At 39.7% G+C, this 14,535-nt stretch overlaps 2 protein-coding genes and 1 pseudogene across 6 annotated transcripts in view; 1 reads left to right on the top strand and 2 right to left on the bottom strand.

The window, feature by feature from the left end:
• disp1 (dispatched RND transporter family member 1) overlaps positions 1-5,422 on the top strand; it is a 63,855-nt gene extending 58,433 nt beyond the window's left edge. For all 4 annotated transcript variants that reach the window (XM_089118930.1, XM_089118929.1, XM_089118931.1 and 1 more), the window contains one exon: positions 6-5,422. In XM_089118930.1, coding sequence (XP_088975056.1) covers positions 6-3,497 — 3,492 coding nt within the window. In that variant the 3' untranslated portion in view covers positions 3,498-5,422. The remainder of the gene's footprint in view (positions 1-5) is intronic.
• On the bottom strand, positions 2,560-8,452 carry LOC148976885 (toll-like receptor 5 pseudogene; annotated as a pseudogene). Its single transcript, XR_016146100.1, has 2 exons — positions 8,186-8,452; positions 2,560-7,277 (listed from the first exon to the last, which is right to left on the bottom strand). The product of XR_016146100.1 is annotated as a toll-like receptor 5 pseudogene (transcript).
• Positions 8,453-10,213: 1,761 nt separating this feature from the next.
• On the bottom strand, positions 10,214-14,513 carry tlr5b (toll-like receptor 5b). Its single transcript, XM_089118933.1, has 2 exons — positions 14,080-14,513; positions 10,214-13,883 (listed from the first exon to the last, which is right to left on the bottom strand). Exon 2 carries the CDS (start codon positions 13,871-13,873, stop codon positions 11,237-11,239), a length of 2,637 nt encoding a protein of 878 aa, XP_088975059.1. The 5' UTR covers positions 13,874-13,883; positions 14,080-14,513; the 3' UTR covers positions 10,214-11,236.
• Between the last annotated feature and the right edge of the window lie 22 nt (positions 14,514-14,535).

The following is a 14,535-nucleotide window of genomic DNA, read 5'->3' as shown; positions in this document are numbered from 1 at the left end:
TTCAGGTTCGCTCCCATCCCCAGTACTTGGATCTGTGTCAGCGCACAACTGCTGCCTCCTGCTGTCCCAGCTGGACTCTTGGGAACTACATAGCCGTGCTTACCAACAAATCCTCCTGCCAAATGATTACTGAGCGAGATGTTTCCCACACCCTAAAAATCCTGCGCTCCTGTGCAAAGTATTACCACAACGGCACCCTTGGTCCTGAGTGTTGGGACATGACCACCCGTAAGAAGGACCTCAAGTGTGGCAACGTGCCGCGAAAGTGTACAAAATACAACGCCGTCTATCAGATGTTTCACTTTTTGGTGGATAAAGACTTTCTGAACCCAAAGAACACCGAGTACCTTCCACCTAACCTCAAGTATAGCATGCTCTTCGCTCCCACGGAGAAAGGAGAAACGATGATGAACATTTACTTGGACAACTTTGAGAACTGGAACTCCTCGGATGGGATCACGACCATCACAGGAATCGAATTTGGCATTAAACACAACTTGTTTCAGGACTACCTGCTAACAGATACCATGTATCCCGCAATAGCCATTGTGATTGTGCTGGTGGTTATGTGCGTCTACACAAAATCAATGTTCATCACCCTCATGACCATGTTTGCCATCATTAGTTCTCTGATTGTCTCGTATTTCTTATACCGTGTGGTCTTCAACTTTGACTTCTTCCCCTTCATGAACCTCACCGCGCTCATCATATTGGTGGGAATTGGTGCAGACGATGCCTTCGTCCTCTGTGACGTCTGGAACTACACAAAGTTTGACAAACCCAATTCTGAGCTCTCTGAAGCGGTTGGCGTCACGCTTCAACACGCGGCACTCTCAATGTTTGTCACCAGTTTCACCACAGCCGCTGCCTTTTACGCCAATTACGTGAGCAACATCACCGCGATCAGATGTTTCGGTGTATACGCTGGTACTGCCATCCTGGTGAACTATATACTGATGGTCACCTGGTTGCCAGCTGTGGTGGTCCTACACGAGCGCTACCTGGTCAATGTCTTTACATGCTCTCGGTCACAACACCGCCAGACGTTTTGGACAAGCCTTTGCCAAATGGTCAACAAGTGTCTTTTTAGCATCTCTGAGGCCTCGCGGATTTTCTTTGAGAAGGTTTTGCCTTGCATCGTGATCAAGTTGCGCTACTTGTGGCTCTTGTGGTTCCTGGGTTTGACGGTGGGCGGCGCCTACGTTGTTTGCGTGAATCCCAAGATGAAACTGCCTTCCCTGGAGCTGTCGGAGTTCCAGGTGTTTCGTTCCTCCCATCCCTTTGAACGCTACGATGCGGAGTACAAAAAACTCTTTATGTTTGAACGGGTCAACCATGGGGAAGACCTACACATGCCGATCACCATAATTTGGGGTGTTACTCCAGTTGACAGTGGAGATCCCCTGAACCCCAAAAACAAGGGTAAACTAACTCTTGACACAACCTTCAATATTGCGAGTCCTGGAAGTCAGGTTTGGATTCTCAATTTCTGCCAGAAGCTCAGGAACCAAAGCTTTGTGTTCCAGTCGGAGGAGCAAGACTTCACCAGCTGTTTCATGGAGACTTTCAAGCAGTGGATGGAAAACCAAGACTGTGAGGAAGCATCCGTCTATCCCTGCTGTAGCCAGTCCACGTTCCCTTACCGGCAAGACGTCTTTGAGTTGTGCATCAAACGAGCCATCATGGAGCTTGACCGAAGCACCATCTACCACCTCGACAGCAAGACCCCAGGCCCAAGGTTTGACATCAATGACACCATTCGAGCAATTGTCCTCGAGTTTCAAAGCACCTACCATTTCACTCTGGCGTACGAGAAGATGCATCAGTTTTACAGAGAGGTTGATGCTTGGATTGAAGAGGAGCTTAGGGATGCTCCTGAGGGACTGAACTACGGATGGTTTGTGAGCAACTTGGAGTTCTACGACCTACAGGACAGCCTTTCGGATGGGACTCTCATCGCTATGGCGTTATCGGTGGTGGTGGCCTTCAGTGTTATGCTCCTGACCACCTGGAATATCATCATCAGCCTCTACGCCATCATATCCATCGCAGGAACCATATTTGTAACAGTTGGGTCGTTGGTGCTCTTGGGTTGGGAACTAAACGTGCTTGAATCAGTGACGATCTCAGTTGCTGTTGGTCTCTCGGTGGACTTTGCTGTTCATTACGGCGTGGCATACCGTCTTGCCCCGGAACCAGACAGGGAAGGAAAGGTGATTTTCTCCTTGAGCAGAATGGGCTCGGCTATAGCTATGGCGGCACTCACGACATTTGTAGCCGGTGCAATGATGATGCCATCCACAGTTCTGGCCTACACCCAACTGGGGACGTTTTTGATGCTAATCATGTGCATTAGTTGGGCCTTTGCTACGTTTTTCTTTCAATGCATGTGTCGCTGCCTTGGTCCTCAGGGCACCTGTGGACAGATTCCTTTGCCAAAGAAACTCCAGTGCTACTCCTTCACGGAGCACACGCCTGAAAGCCAGTCTAATCCAAGCCAAGGTAAACTTGGTGCTTGCTACACGACCAAGTACCAAATAGATAACTCACGAAGTGAGGGTCGACATGAACACTACGAGCTTGAGCCCTTGGCGCTGAATGTCAGAAATGAGGAAAAGGCTTCCGACGAGGAGCAGGAAGCATGTACGCAGTTGCACAATGGCATCACTTCTCATCATTCACCAAAAAGCAATACCGACTCAAGAGAACCCAATCCTGAGCTTGAAAATGTCTCTGAACTTTCTCAGTATGCTTACAGTACAAGGTGCACCTGTGAGAACTCAATGCATCAATATATGGAGCGACAGAGGACTCCTTATCATCCTTGCAGCCAGTCCCGAGAGACCCAATGCTCCGCTAATCAGACCAATCGCTTACCTGTGGGTCAGAACTTTCAGTCCTCATGGGATACGACGCACGCTCCCACTAATTGTGGCCACTTTTGCTCTCAGAGCCAAACATCAAGACCAGTCCCTCACAGATGTTTCCCTGGAGGCTACAGCATGCAAACAGTCCATCTTTTGCATCAGGCACTGTTGTCCGATACTGCCGTGCACGACGAGTCTCACATCAGTGCATGTGGCCCCAATTCGCCTCTACCAGAGAACCAGAACTTTCCAGCTCACATTCACTTTCCAGATGTTCAGCGATGCTCTTTGCCCGACACAACTGTTAATCATGATACTCAGAAGACAGGAGACCTAGGATTAAATTCCCAGACCCCATTGAACCATGTAAAAACAAAAGTAAATGGCACTTGTGTTTTAATACAGGACAGTCGTGAGATTCGCGAAGCGATTCCAGTGGTACCGGAAGAAAGTGTCAAATTCAATCAAGGTAACGAAGACAATAATAAAAGGGCAGAGCCTTTCTCTCCCAAAAAAAACTGTTTTAAAAAGACTGTAAAAGTGAAGTGCAATTCTGCAGAGTTTCACAAGCCAAAAACCAGCGTGCCTACTATTGCCATTAATTCGAAAGAGTCTGAGAGTTTATGCTAACGTGTAAAGACTGCGATATCAAAGCATATTGCTAAGATTTAGCACAGAAAAGCAACTAGGAGAGCGTTCCTTGTGAATGCTGACATGACGTTCAAGTAAAACATTTATATTTGAGAACAAGTCTTATTTAAGAAGACACTATTTTAACCCACTGGCTGGTTTTTGTGTGACCTCTCATATTTTTTTAATATCTGGCTACAGGCCATCACTTTTTCATGAGATCAAAAAAAAACTTATTCAGAATTTATTTTCCTGCACATTTCATATGAGCTTGTATATATATATTTTGTGTGTGTTGTGTATGTATTTGAGTCATGCACTTTTTTTTGTTGTTGATTTGATTGTTTCGCCTGTAAAGTAAACTTCAGTAGTTTATGTGCTGGTGAATTGAAAGAGTGATTGTGCTTTCTTTCAAATTTGTCGTTTCTTCCTAGTTTATTCGATAAAAATGCCCCCTTCAGCAGTGTGCAAACATTTACATTAGCCTCAGGACATCAGGATAATTTAGTCAGGTTATGACTTTACACTGAAGAATGTTTTGTCAAATATACTAAGTGTGAATTTAAGTGTACACGTCATATATGGTATGTCTCACCCAAACATTTATTTATTAGTTAGGGAGTTTTTTTGTTTGTTTGTTTTGTTAAAGAAAGATGATCACCAATTTTACATTATTATTTATTTTATATACAATTGGTTTTGCTTATTTAATATTGGGTCTACAAAGAAAGGCTGCAATAATAGTAGCAATAATAATTCAAATTTATAATACAGTTGTAAAGTATATGAACGTGTCACCCGAAATGTGCTTTTTTTTTGGAGTAACCATCAGGTTTATTTAAATAAACTAAAATCAAGTCACGTTTTAACAAGTGGTGTCACACAGATATTTGGACGCTTGGTACAAATTATAAGACTTGCCAAATCCTGGAACACTATGAAAAAATAAAACGTGTAGCTGTCAATCGAGAATTTACATAATAGCTAAAAAGAACATACACATTATGGATTATACAAAAGTCGTTGTCCAAAAGAGAGAAGGTCAACACCGTAGGATGGATGGATGGAGCAAAGCAAGGTATATACCATAAACATTTGTGCAAGAATCATACACAAGTCCTTCATAGTTACACTGCAGTGTCTGCAAGAACGTTTGCTTCTTCAAGATGTTTTTCAACCTCATTGACTTTAGTATTTGTTTGTGTTAACTTGGTGTTTTTTCTAATTTTATGCAGAAGTTGGTCATAAAACCACTCCAAGTCCTGGATGTCATCGGGCCACAGAAGGTATCTTCTGTTCTCAATGTAGGATCTCACTTGTTCGTACTTCAGTAACCTGTACTGCGGTATGTTCCCTACAACCAGCACCACCAGAATGTCCTTTAGCTCCAATAGCATCCTGCACTGTGCCAGGGTGAAGGTTTCTAGGCACCAGCCGTCCTTCAGGAAACGTTCAGACACCACACAAAGGGTTTTATGACTGTTCTGGATTGCATTTCGCATGTTGGTAAGATGGTCCTCCCCGGGTATGAAGTCTCGCTCCTCGAAGCAGCAGCGGAGTGTGTTCTGCTCTGAGAACTGAGAGTCAAGCCTGTTCAGCAGCGCTCTTTCTACCCACTTCATATCACTGGAACTAAAACAAAGATACACGTCGTACAAGAATTGTTCAGGATCAGGTTCCTCTCGCTTTCCATCCACAAGTTTGCCAGTGAGCTTTTTGTAAAACTTGAAGATGTAGCCACGTCCATGGACATAAATGATGGCGCTAGCAGTGAGTAATATGACAAGTGTGGAACAAAAAATAAAAAGTACAAGTCTCAGTTTTTCAGATCGCCTCTCGTCCTCTTCATCCTCGCAGTGTATGTTGGATCTCACAACCGGAACCATGTACTGATCCTCAGGACTGGCACATGTCACATCCTCAATGGGGTGAAAAATGGTTACGTTGGTTTGATTGAGCCATGTTTGGAAATCCCTTAGCTTGCAATCGCAACGGAAATCGTTTTTGATCAGGCTGATGTAGTGGAGGCTGCTAAAGAGATTTGGATCTACTGAATAAATAGAATTATATTCAAGATTAAGTATTCGAAGACTTTCAGGGAATACACCGTTTGGAAGGTACTTCAAAGAGTTGAAGGACAAATCCAATAAGAACAAAGAGGCAAGGTCTTTGAAAATGTCTTGGGGAAGTGACTGTAGCAGGTTGGAACTCAGAAAAAGCTGTTCTAACTGGTGAAGATTGTTAAACACATTTAAACATTTTCCTTCTGACCAGATAACTTCCAAACCTGCAAATGCAAGATCAAGGATTTGCACTTTTTGTGAAAGCACGTTATGTCCGTCATTAGGGCAATAAACAAGCTCGTTACCTCGAAAAACAATTTCCACAATTTGAGGAAATTCCTCTAGTATTGTGTAGAGTTCAGACATGGAAGAAAACTTGTTAAATTGCAGGTAAAGGGTTGTTAGATTTTTAGAAATGTGGGGTAAACTATACACGGATGTAATTTTGTTGTCACCCAAGTAGAGTTTCTCCAGGTTTGGTAAGGTTGCAAATCTATGTACTGCTTTGAGAGCATTTCCTGTTAAGTTCAGGTTTACTAGATTTGGAAGCCCTAGAAATGACTGAAATCCAAGGATCCATATATGATTATAAGACAAATCAAGCACCTCGAGCTTCTCTAGGTTCTGAAATGTATTGGCATCAATATTACCTATGAAGTTTTTGGACAGGTTTAGCTTCAGTAAATTTGTCATACCCCAAAAAGCACGGTTTTCAATCTTATTGATATGACTTTCTGCCATTGTAATTTGTTCTAGACTTGACAAATAACTAAATACTGAATTTGACAGAGCAAAAATGCTTGAATTGGTGAGGTCGAAAATCTTAATACCACTCGCCTCAAGACCCTTGAATGTAAATTTGTCTGGATCTTTTGAATTATTACCAGAAGATTTGCCCATGCTGTAGCTGTTACTGAGAATGAGACTTTGGATTTTGGTACCAGTGATTGCATTAAAAAATCGCTTTGCCATGTTAACGTTAAAGCCGTTTCCAGACAGGTCCAATGAGGTCATGGACATGTTCTTAAATGGCTTTCCACACTTGTCCCATCCTGACCAGTACTCGTTCATGTCTTGCAGATTCACGGAGGACATTTTCAGAAGAGTGAAATGTTTGCCCTGAAAGCCGAGGAGCTCTTCTTCACAGATGCTCTTCAGTTTGTTGCGAGAGAGATCGAGCCAATGGAATCTCCTCATGTTTAAAAAGAATGACGCCGGCTGGATTCTTTGAATGTTGTTCTCCCGCAAGTCAAGCATCTCCAGAGACACCAGAGGTTTGAGGAAGTCACCAGACAAAATAGCTTCATTTAAACTGCACTGAGTGAGAGTGAGATTTTTAAGGTTGAATAATCCATTAAACGCTCCTGTATCCATTTTCAGGAAGCGGTTGTAGTCTAGCCGAAGTGATGTTAAATTAGCTAGTGTTTTGAATGTATTGTTTCTGATCACAAGTCCTGGTTTTTGGTGCATCAGTATAAGGGCTTGTAGTCCATCCAGAAGAGAAAAGGATGTTTCGTTGAGTTCAGCAATACTGTTGTTACTCAGATCTACTTTATTTACATGTGTGGAAAGCTTTGGCACCTCTTGAAGACCTTTATCGATGCAGAAGGCGACAGAGGCGGCAATTGAACACACTGAGGTGCATTTCACAATTTGAGTGCTGATGCATAATCCAAGGAGGATCAGAGATAATCTGTGTTTTGCCATTCTGAGATCCCTGTAGAAAACAAGTTACAAAAGTTACCCAAACATTTGTTTACTTTTGATCATTTACTCTAAGATACTCCACACAGCAGCATACAGGTTTGGTACAACACAAGAATAGTTATGTAAACATTTTCAGTAACACTTTACTTAAAGCCTTTATGAATTGTGCACTATGAAAAAAAAAAAAAGATTATTTATGCCTCGTAATGCATGTCATAATGCATAGTGGTTTCATGCATAATTATTGCCACACATGTATAATACATTTCTTATATTATTTATTCGCCTGTAGAAGGTATAATGCATTAAAACATGTCAAATAACCAATTTCAGATGTAACAATCAATCTGCAAATATTATAATGCATTTTAACTTTGGTTACAATGGTTTATGAAACGTTATAAAGTACACTATGCAATACATAAAGGCTTTCAGTAAAGTGTTACCAAATTGTCATTGTTGGGTAAAGTATCCCTTCCGAAAATGACTACAAATAATAATAATAATAATACAACCTATAGTTAAACCATGACATTCACAAAATAACAATGGCTTTTTTTTCTAACCTAAACACTGACCATAGTTTTGCCATGGTATAGTATTATACAAATGGTAAAAAAGCTTGAGTTTCTAAATCCAGTGTGGTAAGTAAACACGGGTTTCTGAATATGAAATGCAAATCTTATATGTAGCCAAGTTCAGACTAAAACTACTGGATAAGGCATAAACAAGTCAGGACAGCCACGTCAGTAGAACTAGTTTATCTTAGGCTACTAATAGTTTTAGTTCAAGGTTCAATGACTTACGAGAAAAACACCACAAAGTAGATTTAAATGTGGTATTCATTTTATGATACAACCATATATCGAGATTTGCAACAAAAGTAATGGATAATAATAACTGATAGATTGAGTTTACCTGTTCGACCACAGTTTCTGAAGTCATTTGAAGGTAAAGTTTCAAACGTTCCTTACGGTGATAACGCGGAGTTGAGCTGCCCTCTCTCTTCCTTCGTTTCATTGTGTTTCCCAATGTTTCTGAAATAGGAAACGACTTTCTGACCCTGCAGTGACTCGTTTTCCGGTGAAGAGTCCTTCAGTGAGAGAACAGAAACTCTTACAAACTGTAGATTCAGCACAGCAACGTAGTTTCATTAGCCTTTCCTCCCCACAAAATGTGAAGTATTCCTCCGCCAGCTCTGTGCTATGTAAGTGTGTTCAGTCTTGACAGTCTTAGCCTAACTTACTATGGTAAGATCAGACAAGCAGCAGTACATAGGGGCAGTCATTATTTATACAATTATGTTTTATGTATTAAAGAAACAGATCTAGAACAGCGACTGATGCAGTCATATTTCGTAGCTATTTTAATACGTTATAGTGCCTGTGAACTGTTCCACTGTTAATATAGGATACTGACAGTGACTAAATTAAACATAGTGGAGTTCATCATATAAATTATTTAATTTAGATCCACGTTTTTAATCTAATAATTAAATCGATTTAGACTATGCTTTAAAAAAACTGCCGCTCGAAAGAACAAAAAAGCGCGGGCGCAAACAATTCAAAAAGTAACGGTCATTGTGGAGAACAACAGACACTTTATTCTCCGGGCGATTTCTTTAATTTCCAAATCTCTTGTTTGTGGTTTATCAGATTAAAAAAAAACCTGGTAGGCACATCACATTGTTAGATAAGTCTAGCTGTTTTTCTTTATTGGAAGACTGAATCTGGCCCCTGCAAACAAAGCTTAAAGGTAAGACAAGACTAGCATTGTTAAGATTCGTTAAAGTGATTTGTGCATTGAAACAAATATATTTGGCTGTATATGAAAGCTATAAAGTTATTTTAATGTCAGGTTACATAAGGGGCCACCTGAAGGTAGTTAATTTATTTTCAGAAAACTTATTGGAGAAAGTTGTATTTCTCTTTTATATTAAGGAAATTGTGTCACAAAGGTTCTAGAAACTGTAACTTATATATTTATCGTTTTATAATTTATTAAAATATTTGATGTATTTATATGATGGCCTATATTTTTATTTTTTGCAAATGTTCGTCACATGTAGTTGCCTAATACACGCAAGGTGGAGAGATAACAAAGAGTCTTTTTAATGAAAAAAAGAAAAGTGTGTGTAATGGTCGAAACTAGTCCGAGACATAAACACAAACAATACCAGACAGTTAACTAACTCAAACTGAAGGATTAATACACAACAAACCAAAGCGCTAACAAGATCATGAGAACACAGGTGAATGGGTGATTAATCAAAAAAAGTGATCCGGGTCAAATGAAAGGCACAGGAAAAAACATGTCTGTCAATCAGAAACAAAACAGAGCTCTTTTCAATATAGAAATCTATGTTAGCTAAAAACCTGGCCATGTTAAAAGTATTATGTTAATTTTGCATAATATATGACCATAATTAATGTACTTGTGTGTTTGCATATTATAATTCGAATAATAAGCGGTCATTTATGTAACAGCAAAATTAAATTGTGTACATTAGTCATTAAATCACTGTTATGTAAAACGCTGCATCCAATTTAATAAAGTTTTATTAAAGTTTTATTATATATAAATTGTTTCATAAATGACTATAATGTGAGGGGGAAAAAAGAATGAGTTTTTAGATATTAATTTACTTCTAAGTCATGGTCTTTCATGTTTAGTTATCAAAAACAGAAGAATTACCATTCAACACCATGGTGTAAGATGGGAGTTAAAACAAAAAGTAACTCTCAAAGCCAAAACAATGAAAGTAAGAGGGTTTTCGATTGCACAATGCCTGACATGGGGATGTTTTTAAAAGCAACTTCCTGCATGTGCCTAAAGAAAGATACGAGGCTTTCAGTCTGATGTCACAAGTGAAATAAATGAAATATGAATTCAAAACAGTTAGTGGGTGACAATTAGATTTTATTTTTATTTTTTTCTGGGAACAGGAAATGAATTTGAAGGCTATTCTATGGGCAGCTGTTTACACAAGGCACTGAGAGATTGCTTTCTGTGTAAAGCAGAACGGTAATATAAGTTTTGCAATGTTGTCTTCTTTTTCAAACTGCCTTATTACAATGAAGGGATCATAACAGGAAATTTGGCCAGATGGCATTCTGAGGTCAACTAAAGATATAATATTATCAATTTTTGACCACAGAATAGTTGACAACCATGGTGAGATTTCAATTCAATATTTACTTAATCAGACATGTGACCCGGGTTGTGCTGTGGGGCCTTGTTGTACTATACTATTTCCTGTTCAAAGTACACAGGCCATGACCAAATGTGTCAATACTGAGGTTTCTTTACAAATTACATTTACAATGTACAAACTGAGATTGCTCAAAAACACAAGGCCAGATTGTGTCATCATGTTTTTTCACTACTGGCTTCCTAGTTTTGCCATTTTGCCTGTAGGACATAACGTCCAAGTACACTGAGTGTCTTTTTATTCAGTTACCATTTTTAGGTTGTACATTTATTTACAGACTAAGCAGGAATTTGCTTAATTTCTTCATTTCTAAGTCACATATCATTATGAATTTGCAAGCTCCATTTGGAAGCGGTTGAAAATGTTTAGGCTTTGCAAATTTAGTGCACACATTCTGCTATAATTAGCATTTCAGACATTTAATGAAAATAGCAGCAGGTTCACAGACAATATTTTATATCAGCTATTTTGTGAGAGAATACACATAGAAGACACAAGATGCATTCTAATTACTAATTTACATTGATTCATTTAGCTGACGCTTTTATCCAAAGCGACTTACAATTGCTATATATGTCGGCCGCACGCCTCTGGAGCAACTAGGGGTTAAGTGTCTTTCAGGGACACATTGGTCTCACAGTGGATTTGAACCCGGGTCTCTCACACCAAAGGCATGTGTCTTATCCTCTGCGCCATCACCACCCCATGATTGGAAACCATAGGTGATCAGGTAAGGTTTTACAAAATGCATACAATAATTATACTGCGGTGTTTGCATGGACATTCAATGCTTCAGGCTTTGTTTGGTTGGTTGGTTGATTTGTTTGATTAACCTTGGTATCTTTTCTTATTTCATGCAGAAGTTGGTCATAAAACCACTCCAAGTCCTGGATGTCATCGGGCCACTGAAGGTATTTTCTGTTCTCAATGTAGGATCTCACTTGTTTGAACTTCATTAACCTGTACTGCGGTATGTTCCCTACAACCAGCACCACCAGAATGTCCTTTAGCTCCACTTCCATCAATCTTTGTGCCAGGGTGAAGGTTTCTAGGCACCAGCCGTCCTTCAAAAAATGTTCAGACACCACACAAAGGGTTTTTCGACTATTCTGGATTGCATTTCGCATGTTGGTAAGATGGTCCTCCCCGGGTATGAAGTCTCGCTCCTCGAAGCAGCAGCGGAGTGTGTTCTGCTCTGAGAACTGAGAGTCAAGCCTGTTCAGCAGCGCTCTTTCTACCCACTTCATATCACTGGAACTAAAACAAAGATACACGTCGTACAAGAATTGTTCAGGATCAGGTTCCTCTCGCTTTCCATCCACAAGTTTGCCAGTGAGCTTTTTGTAAAACTTAAAGATGTAGCCACGCCGACGGACATAAATGATGGCGCTAGCAGTGAGTAATATGACAAGTGTGGAACAGAAAATAAAAAGTACAAGTCTCAGTTTTTCAGATCGCCTCTCGTCCTCTTGATCCTCGCAGTGTATGTTGGATCTCACAACCGGAACCATGTACTGATCCTCAGGACTGGCACATGTCACATCCTCAATGGGGTGAAAAATGGTTACGTTGGTTTGATTGAGCCATGTTTGGAAATCCCTTAGCTTGCAATCGCAACGGAAATCGTTTTTGATCAGGCTGATGTAGTGGAGGCTGCTGAAGAGATTTGGATCTACTGAATAAATAGAATTATATTCAAGATTAAGTATTCGAAGACTTTCAGGAAATACACCGTTTGGAAGGTACTTCAAAGAGTTGAAGGACAAATCCAAAAAAAACAATGAAGTCAGATCTTTGAAAATGTCTTGGGAAAGTGACTGTAGTCCATTGGCAGTCAAAGAAAGCTGCTCCAACTGGTGAAGATTGTTAAACACATTTAAACATTTTCCTTCTGACCAGATCAGCTGCATCGTTGAAAGTCCAAGATGAAGAAGTTTCAGTTTGTCTGAAGCCACTATTAGTCTTTGATTATAACAACTCGAAAACTTGTTACCTTGAAGAAAGATTTGTTCTATTTGTGGAAATTCCCATAGTATTGTGTACACATCTGACAAGTCCTTTAATCTGTTAAATTCCAGGTCAAGGGTTGTGAGGTTTTTAGCAATGTTGGGTAAACCAGACAAAGATGAAATTCTGTTCTCACCTAAATAGAGTATCTTCAGGTTTAGTAGGGTTGCAAATTCATCAACTGATTCAAGTGCATTTCCTGTTAAATTTAAGATGATTAAATTTGGGAGACCCTGAAATGATTTATCTCCAAGAACCCTGATATGGTTATAAGACAAATCAAGCACCTCAAGTTTCTCTAGATTCTGAAATGTATTGGAATCAATACTACTCAAAAAGTTTTTGGACAGGTTTAGCTTTAGTAAATTCGTCATACCCAAAAACGCATCAGTTTCAATAATGTTAATCTCGTTTTGTGCCAATGTAATTTGTTCTAGTTCTGGGAAATTAGTAAATACTGAATTTGACAAAGCGAAAATTTTTGATTGGGACAAATCGAAAATTGTAATACCACTCGCCTCAAGACCCTTGAATGTGAATTTATCTGGATCTTTAAAATTGTTATGACCAAAAGAACTGCCCATGCTGTAACTGTTACTGAGAATGAGATTTTGGATTTTGGTACCAGTGATTGCATCAAAAAAACGCTTTGCCATGTTAACGTTAAAGCCGTTTCCAGACAGGTCCAATGAGGTCATGGACATGTTCTTAAATGGTTTTCCACACTTGTCCCATCCTAACCAGTACTCGTTCATGTCTTGCAGATTCACGGAGGACAGTTTCAGAAGAGTGAAATGTTTGCCCTGAAAGCCGAGGAGCTCTTCTTCACAGATGCTCTTCACTTTGTTGCGAGAGAGATCGAGCCAATGAAATCTCCTCATGTTTAAAAAGAATGACGCCGGCTGGATTCTTTGAATGTTGTTCTCCCGCAAGTCAAGCATCTCCAGAGACACCAGAGGTTTGAGGAAGTCACCAGACAAAATAGCTTCATTTAAACTGCACTGAGTGAGAGTGAGAATCTCAAGGTTGGATAATCCGTTAAACGCTCCTGTCTCTATTTTCAGGTAGTTGTTGTAGTCTAGCTGAAGTAATCTTAGATTGGACAGTCTTCTAAACGTGTTGTTTCTGATCACAAGTCCTGGTGTTTGCTGCTCCAGATTAAGGACTTGTAGACCTTCCAAACGAGAAAAGGATACTTCGTTGAGTTCAGCAATGCTGTTAAAACTCAGATCCACAACGTTTACGTATGTGGGCAGCTCTGGTACTTCTTGAAGACCTTTAAATGCGCAGAAGGCGGCATAACCGTTAACTGAACACACAGAAGTGCATTTCACAACTTCAGTGCTGATGAACAATGCAAAGAGGATCAGTATGAATGTATATCCCATTCTGAGAGCACTGTGGGAAAGAAAACCAACATGAGAGGCTGCACTAGGCTATTTAAGTTAATATTATAAGTCAATCTAGTCATTGTTTACTTAATGTAAAGGTTCACTGATTAAAATATATAAAATAAAAAAGCATAGGCTATACAATGTTAAAATATAGTCTAATTTAATAATAAAGCTGACAGAGCTATAATTTAGCGTCTTACCAGGTTCGGTCGCTAATCCATACAGCGTTTTCTTAAGTGTTGTCGTGGTATTAAATACTGGGAACGTTTCAATAACGCAATATATTGTCAAATAAAGAACTACCCGTCTTCCTCTCGCGTGAGTTCCGGCAATATTGAAATCTTCCTCCGTTCTCTCTCCCTTCATTTCATTTGTGCTTCTCAACATTTATGAAATAGGAAATAACTTTCTGACGCAGTGATTCGTTTTCCGGTGAAAGGTTCTTCACGTTTGAGTGCTGTAACTCTGGAAAAACTAGCATTGTTTCAACTTCATTCATAAATTCGGAAGTTTTCAACGGTAGCATGTTTTAACCAGTTACAGAATCGCCGTTCATTTATTTACAAAAACATACAACGTAGTCGTAGATATATACAATTGCACAACTCAGTACTAATGATCAAGGATTAGCCAACAGAAATGACTGAACATTAACT

This window comes from Pimephales promelas, chromosome 13, assembly GCF_988280905.1.
Source record: "Pimephales promelas chromosome 13, fPimPro1.hap1.1, whole genome shotgun sequence".
Lineage (NCBI taxonomy): Eukaryota > Metazoa > Chordata > Actinopteri > Cypriniformes > Leuciscidae > Pimephales > Pimephales promelas.
Note: the sequence above shows the minus strand (reverse complement) of the source record. Positions and strands in the feature narration are given on the sequence as shown.

What these genes read in the sequence shown, in the direction of transcription:
- tlr5b (XM_089118933.1), bottom strand. Translation starts at nt 13,873, where the DNA reads ATGGGATATACATTCATACTGATCCTCTTTGCATTGTTCATCAGCACT.